Source organism: Rhodamnia argentea, chromosome 10, assembly GCF_020921035.1.
Source record: "Rhodamnia argentea isolate NSW1041297 chromosome 10, ASM2092103v1, whole genome shotgun sequence".
In the NCBI taxonomy this organism is placed as follows: domain Eukaryota; kingdom Viridiplantae; phylum Streptophyta; class Magnoliopsida; order Myrtales; family Myrtaceae; genus Rhodamnia; species Rhodamnia argentea.
In genome coordinates this window covers 10,846,189-10,862,432 of record NC_063159.1, presented here as the reverse complement: position 1 = coordinate 10,862,432, position 16,244 = coordinate 10,846,189, and the positions used below count along the sequence as shown (strand labels likewise).

General features: G+C 43.2%; 3 protein-coding genes across 4 annotated transcripts; all 3 read right to left on the bottom strand.

Annotated features, from left to right (window-relative positions):
- Positions 1-2,401: 2,401 nt before the first annotated feature.
- Positions 2,402-5,301, bottom strand: LOC115742613 (mitochondrial metalloendopeptidase OMA1). 2 transcript variants are annotated; one of them, XM_030677005.2, is made up of 4 exons: positions 4,568-5,301; positions 4,118-4,471; positions 3,870-4,018; positions 2,402-2,755 (listed from the first exon to the last, which is right to left on the bottom strand). In XM_030677005.2, exons 1-4 carry the CDS (start codon positions 5,147-5,149, stop codon positions 2,506-2,508), a joined length of 1,335 nt encoding a protein of 444 aa, XP_030532865.1. In that variant the 5' UTR covers positions 5,150-5,301; the 3' UTR covers positions 2,402-2,505. The 2 variants fall into 2 exon arrangements, with proteins under 2 accessions (XP_030532865.1, XP_048127080.1); XM_048271123.1 differs by having other exon boundaries at positions 2,748-2,848.
- Positions 5,302-9,355: 4,054 nt separating this feature from the next.
- LOC115742652 (embryo-specific protein ATS3B-like) lies at positions 9,356-10,649 on the bottom strand. The gene is made up of 3 exons (XM_030677070.2): positions 10,419-10,649; positions 10,206-10,313; positions 9,356-9,850 (listed from the first exon to the last, which is right to left on the bottom strand). Exons 1-3 carry the CDS (start codon positions 10,539-10,541, stop codon positions 9,515-9,517), a joined length of 567 nt encoding a protein of 188 aa, XP_030532930.1. The 5' UTR covers positions 10,542-10,649; the 3' UTR covers positions 9,356-9,514.
- A 1,973-nt stretch (positions 10,650-12,622) lies between these two features.
- LOC115742737 (xyloglucan galactosyltransferase XLT2) lies at positions 12,623-14,826 on the bottom strand. The gene is made up of 2 exons (XM_030677197.2): positions 14,337-14,826; positions 12,623-14,148 (listed from the first exon to the last, which is right to left on the bottom strand). Exons 1-2 carry the CDS (start codon positions 14,674-14,676, stop codon positions 12,953-12,955), a joined length of 1,536 nt encoding a protein of 511 aa, XP_030533057.1. The 5' UTR covers positions 14,677-14,826; the 3' UTR covers positions 12,623-12,952.
- Between the last annotated feature and the right edge of the window lie 1,418 nt (positions 14,827-16,244).

Genomic DNA, 16,244 nt, shown 5'->3' with positions numbered 1-16,244 from the left:
CGCCTCTTTGGCAAACTCCCAAATTACCTCAAACTTCAAATTTTCGAATGCCTCTGTTACCCGTGGCTTCACCACATACAAAAAAATAAGTTTTTACCACGCTCTCGCCCATGTATTTTTCTTGGTTATTCTTTGATTCAAAGTGCGTACAAATGTTTTGATCCCAATATCCAAAAAATATTCCTTTCACGTCATGTTATCTTTAATGAAACCGTCTTCCCATACCCCCTCTTTGAACGTACTCGAGTCCTCCCCCTCATTCGTAGCCAAAACTCCTCTTCTTTGGTCATCTACTGTGTCATATATTGCTCATGCTCTGAATGCGCCATTAGTCGTGACAAGCGCTCTTCCTAGTAGCTCGGTCGACGCGCAAGTTCTGCCAACCAATCCACCCGACAATTCGGTAAGTAATCTCTCCTCTAATATTGCACACACACCTCTATCTAATGCATATACCACTAGTGTCACACCTCCAACCTCACCAAGTAACAGCTACCACTCAACCAAAGGCACTTCCACCGGAAGTAATGTCCCACCAACTAGCCCCTCACCCTCCCCACTATTAATCGAACGACCCCCAAACCTGCTAAACCCAAATCACCCCGTCCGCACCCATAACATAATCACACGCTCTCAAAACAACATTTTCAAGCCTAAACAACTACATACACTCACCACAAAACATACTCTACCTCAAACTTATGAACCAAGTGGACTTACTCAAGCTTTGAGTGATCCCCAATGGCACTCCGCTATGTCCGAAGAAATCAATGCCTTAATTCGAAATGGAACTTTGGAACTAACTCAAAAAAATTCTTCCATGAATATTGTTGCTTGTAGATGGGTCTAGAGGATCAAGCGTCAATCCTACGACAGCATCGAGAGATACAAGGCGCGTCTTGCCGCCAAAGGATTTCAGCAAAGATCGAGAACCGACTTTAAGGAAACCTTTAGCCCGGTTGTCAAACCTACCACAATCCGCATTATCCTCACTCTAGCTCTCACTCGAAATTGGCCACTACGCTAAATGAATGTCAACAACGCGTTTTTACAAGAAACGCTACAAGATGAAGTGTTTATGGAGCAACCTCTTAGTTTCAAAAACCCCGCAAAACCCGACCATGTGTGCAAACTCCAGAAAGCTATCTGCGGGCTCAAATAAGTTCCTCGAGCCTAGTACAATGAGTTAAGTGCATTTCTAATAGTCAATTCATTTACTAATTTCAAGGCCGATAACTCCCTTTTTATCTACTCATAAAATGGCATAGAGACATATTTCTTGATATATGTTGATGATCTTGTTATTACGGGCAACAACACTCGGTTTCTCAATGATTTCATTGCAATATTATGCAAATGGTTTTCCGTCAAAGATTTGGGGACCTTAGGCTATTTCATTGGAATCGGTCTTTTGTTATCGCGACATAAGTACATACGAGATCTACTTGAAAAGCATAAAATGGCTAAAGCAAAGGATGTTGGGTCTCCAATGGCAACCGATACTCCACTTTCACTCCACAACAATTTGGGGTTCACATCCACAATTGAATTTCGGAGCGTCGTCGGTGCCCTTCAATACCTCCTAATCAACGACCCGATATTTCATTCGCTATCAACAAATTATCTCGGTTTATGCACAAGCCAACATTAAATCATTAGCCTGCCACTAAACAAATTCTTCAGTATCTTATAGGTACCCTATCCCATGGGCTTCACTTGCGGCAAGATACAAAGCCCATTTTACATACCTATTCGGATGCAGATTGGGTCGGTGATTCGGTTGGCTTTCACACCCGGCTTCACTGTTTATCTTGGCGCCAATCCTATCTCATGGAGTTCCCGCAAACAGCAGTCTGCTGTCCGATCATCAACAGAAGCCGAATATAGAGCGATTGTCGCTACCTCATCAGAATTACTTTGGGTTCAAAACTTGCTTACCAAATTGGGAATGCAATCACTTCAAACACTCACGATATACTGTGACAATATTGGGCCCACTTATGTGTGTGCCAATCCGATCTTCCACTCTCGCATGAAGCACATTGCAATTGATTACCATTTCGTTCGTGAGCTTGCAAAAGATGAACATCGGAGAATCTCTCACATTTCCACACATGACCAACTAGCGAACATCCTTACCAAGCCATTATCAAAACAGCGAGTGCAAACACTTCGAGCCAAGATCGGCGTTTTCGACAGAAACTCCATTTTGAGGGGACGTATAAGAGAATCAAATTATCCTCCATAATTTCAGTCTTTCTCATTATTGTTAATAACTGTCAATTAGTTGAGATTTTCTCCATATTTTTAGTTGCTGCCATCCTTGTACATGTACTATAAATATTTTAAAATTACAACAATGAAAATCATCCTAAAAATATTCTCTCAATCTCCTCTTTTAAAGGAAAATGGGAAACCATTGAAAATAACCAAAGCCATGAACATTCTTGTACACGCTCTCTCCCTCTCTCTAGGGGTATTATTCCTGTACGTGCCCATGATAACCTACAAGAACCCTTCAATTCCGCGCCCCGATATAGCCTCCCTGTACAAAATGAGAGCTTCTTCCATGACTGGCGCTTGAGCCAGCAACTGCGCTCTCTTTTTCCCGGATGGATGAGTAGAAAGATAGTCTCTCAGCGCCGAGTCTCCAGTCACCTTACCCAACTTCTCAAATACTTTAGGTGCCACTCGAGGATCATACCCAGCGGAAGCCATTATCAGCAAACCAATATAATCCGCTTCGATCTCCATCCTAACAATTCGAAGGTAGGAAAAATCTTCAGAAAATTAAGCATCAAAGAGTCCACAAAACCAGCATGTCAGTTTGCTGGGCATCACAATCACCCTGAGAAAACCACATCAAGGCCTCATTGCTCAAAGAAGAAATTTAACTAGAATGCTGGAGTAACAAAATTAGATAGAAGATCTTATGTAGGGATACCATTCGAATTACATTTCGACATCATAAACAGGAGACCGTCCATTGTGCATATGCAAATTTTTTCTAGATCTTTCCCCAAGGACTCCACAAAACAGCATCAAAGCACCTTTCTCACAGTCACCAAGTAACACTATTACAGACAGAAAAAACAAGGTTTGGATGAGATCAGCTTTGCAGCACTTGTGAATGACTGTCCTAGTAGAGCATATCGAGCAAATACTTTACTTCCAAAGAGACGGAAAGCAATTACCAAAAACCAACTCTCATATTTCGAACATTCAAAGAAAAAGAAAGGGGTAACCCATTGTTGTATGCTCTCTATTTACTTAAGCAGATTCTGCATTCTGCCCCAAAGCAAATGTAATCAATTCCATATTTACAGTCGCAAAGTTTTAGCAGTAACAGGTGGGGTCACAGGAGACTGGGACTTAGTTTACAAACATCAAAGGGCAGTAATCCCTTGATCATACACCTTTTCCTACTTGTTTCTTGTACTGCAAGAGTCAGTGAAACCAGAAACCAGGGCCAAATCTTTGTAGAGAAATATTTCCCAACAGACTGACTCCGTAACCGTGGAGAAAGTAGATGGCACTGGCTCAGTCAACTACTCACTTTTAGAAAGAGTTCACTTCATAGCAAGTGGCATTGTGTGCAAAACTTTGATGTCTCAAGTCTAGCAGGAATTCTAGACAATCAAAGACGCCCCACATATGTTGCATATGACCACCCAAAACCCAAATACTAAAAAGTCAAAGGATGTTCACACATGAAACTGATCACAAAGCAAAATCCAAACAAGAGACTTACCACCCATCCAGAGAAGAAAAGAAGAATTTGTTTGCCAGAAGAAAGGGGGAGGGGGAAGAGAGAGATAGAGGCTCTGGCTAAACAGCCAACAGAAAAGAGAGGATAGATGGCTACGTACTTCCTTGAGAATGGAAGCCTTAGGAAAAGAGATGACATTGCATTAACAATGTCAGGCATGACAAACTGATAAAGTATCAGTTGCATGATATTGAACCACAGATTCTTCGTAATCATCTCAGCTGAGTGTCTAGCCACAGCATGTGCCACCTGATTCAGAAACAAAGATAATTTCTATCAATTATTGGATGGATACTGCGTATTCAATCTATCCAGAGAGGTTCACTATTCCCTGAATCGAGTGGATACCTCATGTCCAATTATTGTTGCTATCTCTGCATCTGTCCTAAAATGTTCAAATAGTCCAGTGAACACAACAATCTTCCCACCTGGCAGACAGAATGCATTCACAACAGGCTCATTCACCACCAAGACCTCCCAATTAAGGCCCTCCAGATGTGAGGTCGTGGGTTTCGATCCGCGCCCACGACCCTTGTTCCTGCTTTGGTCAACCCAACTATCATCAAGAAGCTCATCTTCACGGGACCACGTCTCCTCTAGCTTTTCTGATTTTTTATCGCTCAGAGCCATCAGAGTATCATGAGCACCTCTCTCACTGCCCTCAAAAGTGTCTGGCGAGGCATAACTTATATCTTGCCAAACCTGCATCGATTTGAAGATAGGAAATAAAGTAAAGAAGGACAGAGTAATGCATTCAAATGTTCAATTCAGTCGATTAATTTTTCTCTGTTGACAAACCTGTTCATGCCTCAAACCTCTCTGCAGCGCCTCAATGATATCTTTGGCGATTAATCTGACCCTGACGCTCTCCGGGTGGATCGGCGGCAATATCTTGCCCTTAAAAGAAGCCTTAATCTGCTGGAACTGCGTCTCCCCGAGTCTCCTCTCCCAGTCTCTGGACAAGAGCACGAAATGCCTCCGCTTCGTGTACGGCACCTCCTCCAAGTTCCCAAAGTACACCGTGATGAAAACCCCAGAACCCACCAAGACCACGATCAGCACGTTCCTAGGGTTCCGAAACCACCGTCTCGGCCCTCGCGGCTTGAAATGCTGCACCTGGTATCGATCCACATAGTAGAATCGCTTGGCTCCGTTCGAAAACGGATTGCACCGGTTCCTGCCGATTACACCGTAACAGCTGAATCGGCGAAGGACCAGAGGACACGGAGCGACGACGTCGGGAGCCCGTTTCGATACGCCGGAAGCGAGAGTCGACGCCGCGGGTCGGTGAATCCTCGAGCCTTGCTGAAATTGAGTGGAAGCCCTAGTGAAACAGCGAAAGGCGTCGAGTGCGGACTTGGCTCCCTTGAAGAATCCCATTTAGCTCCGGCGACCGGCTTCTCTCAAATCATCGATCTCCAATCCGCGATGGCTAGGCTTTGTGGGCTACGAACTTGGAGGAGAAGCAAGAAGAAGAAGTTCTTTCTGGACTCTACCACCACCTGGATTGATTCGGTGGAGAGTGAAGCGAGACCGGGACGGTTGATGTCATTTCTAACGGGACAAACCAACGACAACTGTCTGATTTCTTTCTTCGTTTGTCATGTAAGTTGTAACCCGTCTTCTTCGGTTGTCTGATTTCTTTCTTCGTTTGTCATGTAATCCGGTTGTGGGTCGGGTCAAATCTAGTCGGGCGCTGGCCATTTCAACTTTTGTACCGAGAACATTGACGTTTCCATTAAAAACAATTTTTTTTTTTGGGGTCGAATCGTATCACGAAAGATAGACAACCAACTTTTCAGTAGTAATCAACGAATTACTATCATCAAAAAATTATGGACTATACTAATTACAGATACCCCGAATTTTTGTCACGTTCATGAAATTTGGGATAATGGTAACACGAAAAAAATAAATTAGAAATCTTGGTGTCACAATTTTGGGGTTTTTCTTTTTGTCGTAGGTAAAAGTTAATTTTTTTTCATATGGTTACAAATTCGAGGGCTTTGGCAGCCAAAAAAAAAAAAGGTTGAGCGAACCTTAGAATTTTTGGTGATATTTTTTGCTCGTTAAAACTTTCACTTGGAGGACAATTTTGATCCCAATTTTCAAGTGCGGCATGCCAATGCAGTAATTCTTAGCATTCGAGACATAATATATGTTACACATTGGTGTATTTAATCCCTATCAGGTCACAAATTAATAATTTATACATTTGAACAAGATGTAAACATCATTTTTTTTTTTAAGCGAAGATTTGATTGGCCGACTGAACGCGTCCTTTGCACATTGAGTGAAGTGAACTGAAATGCTTTCTTTTTAATAGTCTCCTTCTTTCTATTATGTTTTTGGTATAAAAAGAGAATTGTGAGTATAGCGAAGACCCAAACATTTCAGTTCACTTTACTCGGTATGCAAAGGACGCGGCCAATCAAATCTTCCTTATACTCGTTTTTTTTTTGCTAAAAGCACAAAAAAGTAGGAGACCGTAAAGAAGAAAACATTTCAATTCACCTCACTTAATATACAAAAGACGCATTTGGTCGGCCGATCAAATCTTCGTTGTACTAAACTTTTTACCCTAACAAAACACAAAAGTAAGAGATGTTTATTAAAAGCATAAAAAACGTAGGAGACCATGAAGAAGAAAACATTTCAGTTCACCTCACTTGGTATACAAAGGATGCATTTGATCGGCTAATCAAATATTTGTTGTTCTCGCTTTTTTACCCTAATCACTGATCGTACCGTCTTGTCTTTTTGCACGAGCTTCACGAGAAACTCTATGCAACTTCAAAAAAAGGGTTGCCGACAAACCGTTCAATAACGTGGAACGCTCTTGCATCGATTGTCAAAGGAAAAAAAAGAAAAAAAGATCAAGACCACTGTGGAAAAATGTTTTAAGGAAAAGGAATGAAACATAGAAGAGGAAAAAGAAATGCCGAGAGCAGCGGCGTCGTTCAGCACATCACATGGACGGTCGAATCAATAAAATTGAGTGTTTCCACCTAGTGAAAGAAGAAGAAGAAAGTGACGGACAAAATTAAAACTAGAAAGAAAGGGTTGGGGACGTAGGAAAACTCCTCATCCTAACAATTCGGAAGTAGGGAAACTAGAAAGCGATGCAAACCGATATGACCAGCTTCCATCTGCATCCTAACAATTCGAAAGTAGTAAAACTCGTCAGAAAATTGGGCATCAAGTGCTAACGAAACCAGTATGTCGGTTCGCTAGGAGACGTCAAAAGGGGGATCCTATCGGCTTGTTTCGACCTAGGATAATAAGTTTATGAGCTTGGTCTTACTTTCACCGTCCAGAAACGTAAGAGAACTTCAATAGGCCGGTTTAGATCGGTCATAACCAGATGACTATGAGTTCTTGCTTTTCTATGTAATAGATGAATAGATTATGTTATAAAACCCGATAATAAGTAGGAAGAGAAAATATGAAATCAGCGAGGAAATATCCAAATGCATGTCATATTCTTTTTCAATAATCCATATTTGCCCTGAATTTTGTTCTCTCTAAATTATATCATCGATTTTCATTCTTTTCTCAAATCTACTCCTGCAGTCCATTGGCATTTCCACCTAGATAACAAATTCGTATCGACAAAGTGGCATGGTAAATTATCTTCAAAATGAACCGGTTCGAGGATATGAAAATTAATGACGACTAACAGCGATTTTTGGACAAATGGCTAATGGGGTAGATTTGAGACTAGAGTGAACATTGGTAATTTTTCTCTTAGATTAAAAAAAAATCGGGATTGTTTTGGGACTGGCCCTAAATTCGAGACAGATCTGTGATTGAACCTAAAATTTTGACTTTTTTTTTCTGACAATAAAAAAAGTTCAAAGCAAAATTGGGACCAAGGTTGATATTATTTAGGGAAAGAGGCCAAATTTCGATCATGTTTGGAATCAATTTGGTCGTTGTCACCACATGAAAATCCCAACTTAGACAATGGCTGGCCAACACGTCAAAATTTACTTGATTCTCTCGTCCACATCATCCATTCAATGGCTTCTCAAATTGCATAACAGTCCGCAATTAACACCGACCCTTGCTGCTCAATCCACACAAAAAAAAAAAGGATTAATACCACTGAAAATAATTTCTTCCAAAATAATTGTTTGACCATAAAAATCTTTAAATTGATACATTTATGACAAATCTAGCTTTCATCAAATTTCACGATTAAATTTGCTGAAATGGATGACACATGTAACTTGGTATGATGATGTGGACCAAGTCTACGTGAAAATCCCATAAGGCTAATATCACCAAAAACCTCAAATTGATATATTTGTGACAAATTTACTCCAAACTGGTACATCCGTGGTAAATTTACTCCAAACTAATACATCAATGACAAATTTACTTCAAAATGATACATTTGTAATGAATTTACCTCGATCACCAAACACCCCAAACTTTTACACTTGTGATAAATTTATGTAAAACTAATTTTTTCGGTCACAAAAAATTACTAATCGGTACACTCGTGACACATTTACTCTTCGTCATGCTCTGAAATAGGGCCAAGTTGTGATGTGTAATCAAGTTTATTATCCAAATTTTTCCAACATTGCCTTTAAAGTCTTTAGGGTATCGAGCCTTGCACTTTCTTTTTTGCACTTTTCAAACCTCTCTCTTTCGTTTTGTTGGATCTCTTGAACAAAAGAATAAAGAAAAACCACAAAGGATCCGAAAGTGCTAAAAAGAAAGTGCAAGGCGCATTGCCTTAAAGACTTGGACAAAGTACCAGTTTTGAGTAGCACAGCCGAAACTGCGCGAATAATTTTTTATAATTATTCAATATTTTTTAAATCTTGTCAATTTTTTCACTTTTCTTCTGTTTTGCCTTTTCTTCTTTTTTCCTTCCTTCCTTTTTTTTTTTTTTTTTTTGCACAATGTGAGTAACGAGGGTTGCCGAAGCTCGTTAGCCACTGGCTGAGGCTGCCTTGCTAAGATCTAAGTGAGGCCAGCCTTGCCAACTGCAGGCGAAAGCGACCATGCCCACGGTAGGACTTTGCATCTCATGACTATGGAATGAAAATAATTTATGATCTTCTCCAACCTTGCGCTTTTTAGAAATTTCCGAGCTATGCAAGGTCTTAATTGTAGCTTGATATTAAAAACAGATGCCGGAGCATCATGTTAATTCCAAATTCGATGAAAAGAGTTCAAAGATAAACTTTTCTCCATTTTCGCTTACGTCCCAACAAGTACGTTTGACCTAAAAAAGGTTCCAAATGGATTTTTTCTTTTTCAATGAACTTTTCCGTTTCACTGAACATAAGCAAAGACGAAATTGGAGGATAGGATCTGAACCATCCTTGTAGATTATGATTGATGAAGGTTGAACCTTACACAGAGGAGTCAGTAACCCAGATCAATTACAACAAAACCATGTAAGAAGTGGAATTTGCCATTAACTACATACATCTAACCACCAAAAGACATGGCAAGAGAACCACATCGCAATGTTTCGAAATGTCGGCAACGCAGCCAACGACGAGTCCATGAGCATTGTGACATCTCCTACACTAAGAGAAGGACCGACAGCGACTCTTTATTGGGTTTCAATACCAGAGATGACTAGATCACTATAATTACTATACATAACTTGAGTCTAAGATGTCATTCGAGACGCATGGTTTGTAATTGATTTATGAACAACACAGTGTGATATACACAGTAATACAGCAACAACATGCAAAGGGAACACAGAGATAAGTCTTAACTACAGAAGTTCAGGAAAGCACTGACTAAAAATCCATACACCATGTGGAAAAAGAACCTGTAGTTAGGTTGCCCAGTTGAAGAAGCGGCACTGTTGCAGAGATTGAATCCGTACCAGATGTCACTTGGAATGAAGGTGCGGTAGTAGAACGTGACTGCCTTCGAATTGTGTCCGTAAATCTCCACTCTATCCGGTTTCCAGCCGTCCGGTCCGCTCCTGTAGAAATATACATAGCATATCTGGTAGGCGCACGGTCCATTTATCTGAAATGTGTCCGAAGAGCATCCTTCAAATGTTCTGGTTGATGGATCGTCCAGCCTCGGGGCATAGATCTAGGCATCGATATTTCGGCAAAATTAATGTTTGCGGGAATTAAGAGGGAGCGAAACGTCGAATTCCAAGAACAAAACAAAATCCCCAGAAAGAACCCAAAAAAATGCAGGGACTTTTTAGCAATCATGTGTATAAATTACGACTACTCCATTGGAAACCAGAAAAGGCCTAAAGGTTGAGTGACAGACCGGATAGCCTTCCCCCAGTTAAAATTCCACATGTAAACAACTGCCCGGAATACAAATTTTCTCATCAAGCGCGTCAATGAAATTCCTAGAAGACGCAATAAGCAGCAAGGTGAGGACCGCTTCATGATGCAACACACCGCAATAAACGGGAACGTCGCGGACGAACCTGATTGCCGTAAGCATCGCCGAAGGCTATGCTGATTTGATCTCGCGTGTACGAGGGAGAAGAGCAACTCGTGGTGACAACGACCGTGTAAGAGCAGCTTCCCAGTTTCTTCATCGGCCAAGCAACAGAATCACCATCAATCGCCGAGGAAAGGAACCGGAAACGGCTCCGAATTTGTCCAAATACCAGGTGCTTTGGATCGGAGGATCTTACCTGGATGTAACTCAGATTAAGCGACGGCAGCGCGTGAGGCTGCAGCGGGAGGACGCTCGACTGGGCTTCCGAGAGGACGAAGGAGAAGGCAAGCAGGAGGAGGGAAGAGACGGCGATCGTCATGACATCCGCGGATCGCAAAGCAAAAGCAGCGGGATTGACCGCTGCGAGTCGAACGTGTGATGGCCAATCGGCTTCTCCCCGAAGATTGGAGGGGAAGAAGGGGGAGAGAAGAAACGTGAAGGAATATTAAGAGGATTTATGCGGAAAATTACAAAAAGTATGTGGGGCCCATGGTGGCCAGGTCTTAAGACATTGTGCACGACCTTTTTGATTTGTTTTTTTCATTTAACGGTTCTATCGTGCATAGCGGAAATCAAGGATTAGGGATATTATTGTCCACCCGATGCATTGATCTGGGCACTATTGATTACGCTAACGAGGTTGTTTTAGGGAATCTCTTACATGTGTTTAGTTATGAACGCTTTTTTTTTGTTTTTTTAAGGCACCGAATACATGTGTCCCCAGAATAATTAATGTCTTTAAGACTAATTTCGGATGATTCCGTCATTTCATCAAACGTCACAAGAAAAAAGGCTATCGATGACATCGAGACATCAAGCCCACGGGAATATCTACTCATTGAGAGCTCTATTGCGGGTTTCAAGAAACGGGTTTGACTACGTCTGTTTTTGTTAGAAAGAAATCAGGACTAGAAATGTTTCTGTTTTTTATCTTCACAACATATTTGACTAGTGAAGATGGAACATTCTTGTTTTAGTAATGGAAGTTGTGTGTGGGAATGAATGGAATGCGTTCCAATCAAAGTCATAGGACTGTTACGTTCTAGTTCTACTCTTCGTCGGACTTTTGACTTCCTTCGGACAATCTTGACTGTACAATTATTTGGGCTTCGGCCTGGTCGGGGTTGCACGGTGTCTAGCGCTCCTTCGAATTGGAATCAGTCAGGCCATGTTATATTAGTAGCTAACGGGCTTAAGGCCAGACCCTTCTCTCCCAAACTGGGAGTTTACATTACCTCCGCTTATTAAGTCCAGTATTCCACGCCAAGTGTATTCGATTTAGATATAGAGTTTTCGACCCCAAAAAAAAAAACGGCCATTCGATTCATTCTAAATAAACAAGAGTTATCGGCTCATGCTCAGGTATGAGCTCAAGTGCTATTATTTATCCTACAATTAAATCTAGTAACCTTAGGGTTAGAGATACGTAAGTCAAAAAAGCCTTGCCATATGAATTGGTTGAGGAAGTGGACAAGACAAAGAAGCAAAAAGAAGAAAGGAACTTGAGAAATTGACAGTGTAACGATATGACGGTGCAATTTTAATCTTAAATATTATGAATAAAAAAAATATTTAACAATTATAATCGGACCCACCTCTGATCTTATGCTTAATATTTCACCGTTAATATTATCATATTGTCATGCTAACATGACTCAAAAGGAAATGCAAGGCGTTGAATCAATTCTCACCAACAAATTAAAATTGCACTACCATTTCATTTTTCATCTCAGTACGATACAGTCTCCTATATCTACAATTCTCCCTTCGGAACAAAATTTTAAAATCTACGAGCTTTGGGACTGCACAGCAAATATGGTCTGCTGTGCCGGTATCGCTATCACAGCCGTAGTCCCTTACCTACTGTCTGTGTAGGCCTCAATCAAATTGCTAGTCCGGAACTTGCACCACAAATTGGAGCACGTGCGTTCGCAATCAAACAATGAATTGTTATTATGTCGTAACCAAACCGACTGGAATTATTGATCTGTACCCAGACACTTCAATTCGATTAAATTGGATCTTTCCATCATGGATCGGGACGCTCCTACGGCCACCAAAAAAAGAAAAGAAAAGAAAAAGAAAAAATCGCAGAAACTGATGACTACGTAGCGGGAAACTCAAACATGTGAATCTCGGAGATGGCCATTAAAAAAACAGCAGTCGGAGGAGTTGATGATGATTACGACTCCGAGCCACTGTTAACCAGAAGAGACAAAACACGTCCCATTACCAACTTCGAGACCTTTTTACTGACCCTTTTTTTACCAGATTCCACATGCCACAGCGCAGGATGGTCCTTTTTTGCCCAGCCCAGGGGTCCCAACAACATAGGAAAAAACCAAAAGCCATGTTTTCTCGACCCAATAAATATGAATCTATGAACAACCGAGGCTGCATTGCCCCGGTTTACACTTTATTCTCTACAACAAGCGGCTAAAAGAATACAGTAGCCCAAGGGAAAAAAAAAATGCGAAATTGACGGAGAAAAAATGAAGGGAATTACATTAACGGAGGTCACTTTCGCACTTTGCTGCAAAAAGAATGAAACTGAGTGGAAGAACCTGCTTGAAATCTTTGAAGATGAAGATGATGTTCTTTATAATCTTTATAATTCGATAATCTATCCTAGTAGGCTAGTAGTAACAATCGCGAAGCAGGCTTCCAGAAATTCCGCGTACCTCAGAAATGTGTGTGCAATTACCCTCTTCTCGTCACTAAGCACAGCACTCACCGCCACTTAAACCTCCACTCTTCCTGCTCCTTAAACCTCCTCAAAACCCCCTCCATGGCCACATCGAACGCGTCCTTCACCCTCCCCAGCCCTTCTTCCGGCAACACGTACACGAGCTTGGGTATGTACTCGATCACTCTCTCTCTCATCCTCCTCACGTCCTCCTCGCTGTACCTCTCCAGGACTTTCCTGATGGACGTCCCGTTCTTCACCTCGTTCCGGTCTATGTAAACCGAGTAGCTCCCCGGTTCGCCCGGCAAGAACCACTCGTACTGGTAGTAAGCGGTCCGCCTCCAGAAGAAGACGGGGATCGAGCCGGCCACCATGCAGTCGAAGATGGACCTGCGGGTGAAGCTGTCCCCCCTCGGCTGCAGACAGAACTTGGACCCCAGGAAGGTCTCCAGGATTTCGGTTGTGCCGTTGGAGCACCGCGCCCCCGCGCAGTCCACAGCCCGGCACGCGTCTGACTCGTTGCGGCACTGGCTCAGCAAGATGCCTCGGAAATCGTTCTTGATCGCGCCACGCTTGGCCCCGGCGAAGCAGAACAGCGCGGGCCGCGGCCGCGTGCGGACGTAGTCCTGCCACTCCGCCACGTCGGACTCGGACCGGGGGTGGAATCCGGTGGGGTAGGGCACGCCAACGTCGAAGTAGTCCCAGGGGTTGCGCTCGATCAGGAGGCGCGTGATGTTCCTCATCCCCGCCTTGTAGATGCAGCTGGAGCCCCAGTCCTCGTCCTTGGACCGGCGAAAATCCCACGTGATGCGCCCCATATTGATGAAGTGATCCCAGCCGTTGGATCTCTTGTAGGGCACCTGATCCTGGACCCAGCTCAGCATCATCTCGCAGTGGCGATCGCGGTCCTTGGCGCTGGAATTAGACCACAAGTACTTGCCCACCGCGAGTCCAGTGTAGAACGGTATGTAGAAGGCCGCAGCTGATTCGGGCTCCATCGTCCTGCACGCGTGCTTGAGGATACGGTTGTGGAAGATTATCTCCGAAACGAACTGGTCAGTCCAGAACCACGCGGGCGCCAACTTCTCCGGTACGATCCCTGCCAAGCGCCCAGCGGCGGGTTGGCCGAACCCTTGGTTAGCAAGCGCGTCGCATCGCGAGCTCCAAGGATTCAAGTTGTCGCACTGCTTGAGAATCTCCAGGTTGAAGAAACTCGGAAGCTCGTACACGTAAATTTTCCCTGCCCAAACAAAAAGCTACCGCAATTACAAGATGTGCATTTATAAGCTGTTCACTATTAAAACCTCGTGTCTAGAGAAAATAAATTTTGCTCGGAGAAAATAATTCGGACAAAATACGGACAGAGAGGCGCATCATTTCCATAATCGATGCAATTTGAGCTTGAGAGAGCGTAATTCGGAAAACTACCTGAACCGCATTGGTCGGAGTCCGCGGACGGAGGATCGGTCGGCGAAACGAAGGCGGCGGCGGAGGAGGGGAGCCGAGCGGCAGCAATAGGCCCCGGGAAGTGGTGGCGGGCGTGGGGGAAGGAGAGCGGGAGGGGGACGGAGCGAGCCATGAAGAGGATCAAGATCTGGAGGGAAATGATGGCGAGAAAGAGCCATGTGCGAGGGTTGTGGAGGGAGAAGTAGGGTTGGAGAGCCGAGGCGAGCGAGTTGAACGAGTTCTTACGGCTGAGTAACGAGTCGGAGGCGGTGGTCTTCTTCTTTTGCGATTCCGGGGAAGGCTGATCAGAGATGGGAAGCATCCCGGAGGGAGGCCTTTAAAGTGGAAGGAGAGCTTTTTCCGGCGAAGTCCTTCCCGGAAAAAATGGTGATTTCGAGGCCAACGATGAGAGATGGACGATGCGGATGAAGTGGGGGTTGAGCTTCTTTTCTGTTAGCTCGATGGGGTTGGGTAGGGTTGGGTTGGGTTTTGTTTCGGTCCTTCGGATGGAAGGCAACCGAGAACGGAAGGATTGCCACGTGTAGGCTGGCTTTACAGCCTACGAGCGCAACCGACACCTTATGGTCTCTCCGATGACGGACACGTGGCTATCGGTGTCCCTCTGCAGGTCTCTCCTTTTTAACTTTGACTCGGGAGCGAGGGTAGTGATTCCTTACCTTCTTCGGAGGGTGATTTAATAGTCGCATCTATATATTTCCTGATTTTATCCCGGAACAATTAATCGTTGCATTAATTTTTCAATTAATCAGTAAGTTACCATATGTCCGCTTGATATGTCGTCGCTGTACTCTCTAGCTGTGACACATTGTCGGTACGAATTGTTGTGGTCTGTATGTATATTTTACAATACATGTTCCAAAGTTACAGTGCCTTAAAATTGAGTGAGATAACTTTTTTTCGAACGTATAATAAGCTGTGTCATATCCTTTTCGGGGTTAATGGTCGGAGAAAAAATTGTACCAAATAGGCTTTAAGCGAAGAAACAATGAAAAATTAAACTATTTCAATATAAAACTGACGCTAATAAAAAACTACAATCCATGCTTACGGTTAGTTGATTCGGTAATTTCTCTTCACTAATTATTTAAATCGTTCCGGGTTTTTGGAATCTTGGTCTGTAGCGACCGAGGAGTGAATTCGAAAGGGGTGCAGAGAGCGGACATGTAACATGACGCGAAGCCGAAACGTGGGCCGTGAAACGCGGGCCCTCTCGGAGACGACGACACTTGCCCACCCTCTCATTCGTTTCCTTTCTAAAGCCAAAACTGGCGATGGCTGTCGGGGAGTCAATTCAAGGGTTGCGGGACCTGATTGCACCTCTTGAAGCTAGCTGTACTTTGAACTGCAGCGTCGGCGTCCCATGCCGACCTTAGTTGTCTCCTATTAAGGACGTATCGACGCCGCCGAATGCCCTCTTGACTAGCGGCGACTCTCGTCGAGTTTGAAGATTGATTGTGACAGCTCGCTGGATGGGGACTTTCAAACATAGTTACGACTTTAGGCAAATGAAAATCGAATTCCTACTCACACGAATGCGAAGATTTATACAGGGAATGCTCTATCATGTGAACGAAGCCGGTGTTAAATTCAAGATGAGCTGGCTTTCCACCGGCATCTTGTAAGCGTGTGTCGACCCGTGTATAATTTTGCAAACATCTTGAACCTGTTCGTATCAACATTATATGAATATGACTCGGTCAAATACTTCTGAAAATCAGCATACTCAAAGAATGACTATGGAGAAAATTAGAGGAATACTTCCAGAAGTTCTTCTTTTTAGTCGGTGTTTATGAATATAATATATACGTCTATTTATAGACATCGAAAATAGCTGCAGAAAATGGTAAGGGCGTGAACTCAAGAGCCATA